Here is a 3,804-nt window from a genome sequence, read left to right on the forward strand (position 1 = left end):
AGAGAGAGAGAGAGAGAGAGAGAGAGAGAGAGAGAGAGAGAGAGAGACAGAGAGAGAGAGAGAGAGAGAGAGACAGAGAGAGAGAGAGAGAGAGAGAAAGGTGTGTTGTCCTTAATTTATAGATGAATGCTGTACATTTTAAAGGGTCATGAAATAAACATTATTGATATAACATTTCCTCAGATATTATTCATTTATTTTTGGTAACAGCAGGGAATAATTTGGCAATGTATTCCCTGCTGTGTATGCCGGTAGATCTGCCCTGAAGTCAGAAGAAGAGGGATATAAGATTCCTCTTGTGTTTCTCAGGGGCATATGTATAAAGTAATGAAGGTAAATTTCACCAAACATTCACTGTTGGTGCATCAATCACTGCCATTTAACACACATGCACCAGGAATTTTCAGCTGCAGCGAATGTCAAGTTAACTGTTTTATAAAGTTGCCCCTCGATTTTATAATTAGGGACCACCAACAGATCCCTTCACACAATCATCACAACATCATTGCTCAACACAGCTATGCAGCCACCTGAAAGCCTGGCAATCATGACCTGCTCCTCGTATACATGCTCTGCTGTCAGAGGATTGGAAGCCTGGGGATAAGGATAACCGTGCCCATGCTTACCTGCACCCTGACTTCTGGCAGATTGACCTTCATGGCCAGCTCCTCCCGGCTGTACACATCGGGGTAATGAGACTTCTCGAAGGCTCTCTCCAGCTCATGCAGCTGGTAGGTGGTGAAGGTGGTCCGGTTCCTTCGGTGCTTCTTCTTGGGCTGCTCATCATCCGACTTACTGTCACCGTTACCGCAGGACAGTCCGGGGCTCAGGCACTCATTGGAGCTCTTACTGCAGTAAGCATCTACGAATCAAGAGTTCGAAAAGAACATTAACTTAACCGCATTGGCTTCGTGTAGCGTCAACATTTACCGTAGAGCAGTATAGCGAACCACCAGCCCAGTCCCCAGGGAACGCCGCTAGCATCGCACTTTCAATAACTACAACTCAGACTGGGCCCACAGACTGAAATCACAATTTATATCGTTTTTAAAATATAATATAATACCCAAGAAACAATATAACCGAATTCAGATCACATGTCGTAATAATGACATTTAATATGTATGTTTGTAAATAGCACCGAACAACACAACTTGCTGCAAAAACATGACATTTATGAATGAAATATATCTAAATATCAAACTGCTTGTTGTGGGTTGTTAAACATGCATTTGTAGGACAGAACATTCCACAGTTAACTGTGTAATATATATATATATAAAAGCAAGGATATATGTCCTAAATAAACAACAAAGTAATACTATAAATAGCTGCTATCAACATTAAAAGACATAAAAAATATTTGTGTGACAATCGCAGCACACCATCAATGATACCAAATAGGTAATATAATATAAAATAACTTTGGATGCAGTAAGTATTTGATCCTCACTCCAGTTATCTTATTTCCTGAACTCAGAGAATATTTATACATAAAACATGTTGCACCAAGTAACAGACCATGCAACAGCATAAAAGAATAAAACAGAACACCATCGGATGTTATTCTGACGATATAAACTAATTTCCACCAAGTTTTAGAGAGTTGCTAAAAACTGAAAACTCACTGAAAAAATGTGATTCCCTAAATAGATAGTATTGTAAGACCAATAATGCAATGTAGAACACTATAATCAAGGAGGAAAGCTAAATTTATAGGTATTCTAAAATAATATGACATCATATAAAGTCACTTTGAAAGTGGAGTAAGCATCTTTCCATCAAAGAGCAGGACCTTATGCAAGAAACAGTCATAATATTGTAATACAGTTTAGTATAGTATAGTATGGTATGGTATAGTATAGTTTTGGTATGGTATGGTATAGTATATTTAATATAGTATAGTACAGTATAGTATAGTTTAATATAGATAGCATAGTATAGTATACAGTAGTATAGAATTGTATAGTGTAGTTTAATATAGATAGTTTTGTTTAGTATAGTATAGAATAGAATAGTACAGTATAACATAGTACAGTATAGTATAGTATAGTTTAGTATACAGTGATATAGAATAGTATAGTTTAGTATAGTATAGAATAGTATACTATAGTTTAGTATAGTACAGTATAGTATGGTATGGTATAGAATAGAATAGAATAGTTTAATATAGAATGGTATAGTATAGTATAGTATAGTATAGTATAGTATAGTATAGTATAGTATAGTATAGTATAGTATAGTATAGAATAGAATAGAAATGTATAGTATAAGAAAAAGTGACACATACAGCCTAATATAATTAGAGGAGTTGAGAATCATCACATGATATTCTCTTCAATTATCCAATCATGTGCAGATGAAATAAGTAAACAGTATTATGCTTTTCCCCTGATTGGATAATTGAAGAGAGCATTTATAAAACTTTTTGTGCAATGATTCTAAACATATTTAGTGATTCAACCTCAGAATATAGTGTGCTATAATAAAATGATACAATGTTACCTGTATCACTTAGTTTACTTTTTAGGCTAAGGATTCTTATTTTCAGAAAAAAGTGTTATATTCAGAGATTTAGAGAGTCTAATGAGATGTGAAAAGCACAGTCACATGGCTGACCATAAAGATACTTATGCTTGTGGAATGCTTCCTGAACTGAGCCCTCAGTATTAAAAATGAACTATGAGTATGATATGATACATGCACTTTAAGAAAGTATCAGCCAGTTCTGAAAACTGTGAGCAATTTGAGAGTAAAACTACAAAAGTGACATATATCATGCTGATGTATAACTTTCAAAATGACACATTATAACACAATAACATCATGTTCTATAATGAAGTATTATGCTATGTGGAAATAGTACAGCTGGCATAATGTAGTGCAGTGAGATAAAACAGCACAGAATGATTTACCATACAGCAGTAAAATAGTATTATATTATATTATCTATGTTATTGAATTGGCAGAGACTTACCTCCATAGCCCTCCTCTTGCCTATCCTCCAGATGGCTCTGCTGGGGTTGTATCTCCTCGGCCATTTTGATCAAGCAGTGTCTGGAAGCCCTTTTCTCAGCCTCCTTGCCATTCCTGGGACTGCCCTCTGCCTGGAAGGAGCTCAAGACACTGTCCTCTTTGGAAAATCCCAGGATGGCCTCAATGCTGTGCAGTCTAGAGGAGTTCCCTACTGGACTCCTGACCAAGTGTCCAGACAGAGAGAAGCTACCATCAGCCATCAAGGAAGGGCTGTGAAGATGCATTGGGCTTCCCTCGTCCTTTTATCTCCAGGGGGGGTACAAATAATGACTTTTCTTGTTCCTTCTCCAAATCAGAGCCCTCTACAAGTCCACTTCTGGGTTTAGGGACAGTTCCAAGGCAGTGACAGGCGAGGCCACCTACTATAAGTTCTTTTTAAAGACCCAGAATTCTGTCTGGTGCTTAAAATGGGAGACAATGCTTGGGAATTTCAGCAGGGCTCACTGGCTGAACAGGCTGCAAATCCCTAAGAAAGGCTGAATCCTCTAAGCTGGCTCTGTGTGTTTGTCAGCTCCTTCTGCCTGAGTTCTTGGTGAGTGTCTGTCCTTGAAGAGCCCAGGATCAGACTCTTACAACCTCTCAGGAAGGAGTGACTCAGAGACCCAGATTGCAGAAGACTTTTAAAGTAATTCTGTTCTTTGTGGTTGTCATCTGCCCCTGCTGTGCCATCCAAAGCTGTCACATCACCATGAAATAAGGCTTTTGTCTTTTTGGGGGGAGTACCTGCATGAGATGATGCTCTTGGAAGACCCGCCCCTCCACCCCCCC

At 38.1% G+C, this 3,804-nt stretch overlaps 1 protein-coding gene across 1 annotated transcript in view; it reads right to left on the bottom strand.

Moving 5' to 3' along the window:
* The window catches only part of RAX (retina and anterior neural fold homeobox), an 8,819-nt gene extending 5,559 nt beyond the window's left edge, over positions 1–3,260 (bottom strand). Inside the window, exons 1-2 of the mRNA XM_018570456.1 lie at positions 2,978–3,260; positions 627–862 (exon numbers count right to left, since the gene is read on the bottom strand). Coding sequence (XP_018425958.1) covers positions 627–862; positions 2,978–3,260 — 519 coding nt within the window. The remainder of the gene's footprint in view (positions 1–626; positions 863–2,977) is intronic.
* Between the last annotated feature and the right edge of the window lie 544 nt (positions 3,261–3,804).

The sequence above is a fragment of the Nanorana parkeri genome, unplaced genomic scaffold, assembly GCF_000935625.1.
Source record: "Nanorana parkeri isolate BGI_ZX_2015 unplaced genomic scaffold, ASM93562v1 scaffold38, whole genome shotgun sequence".
NCBI classification, from domain to species: Eukaryota; Metazoa; Chordata; class Amphibia; order Anura; family Dicroglossidae; genus Nanorana; species Nanorana parkeri.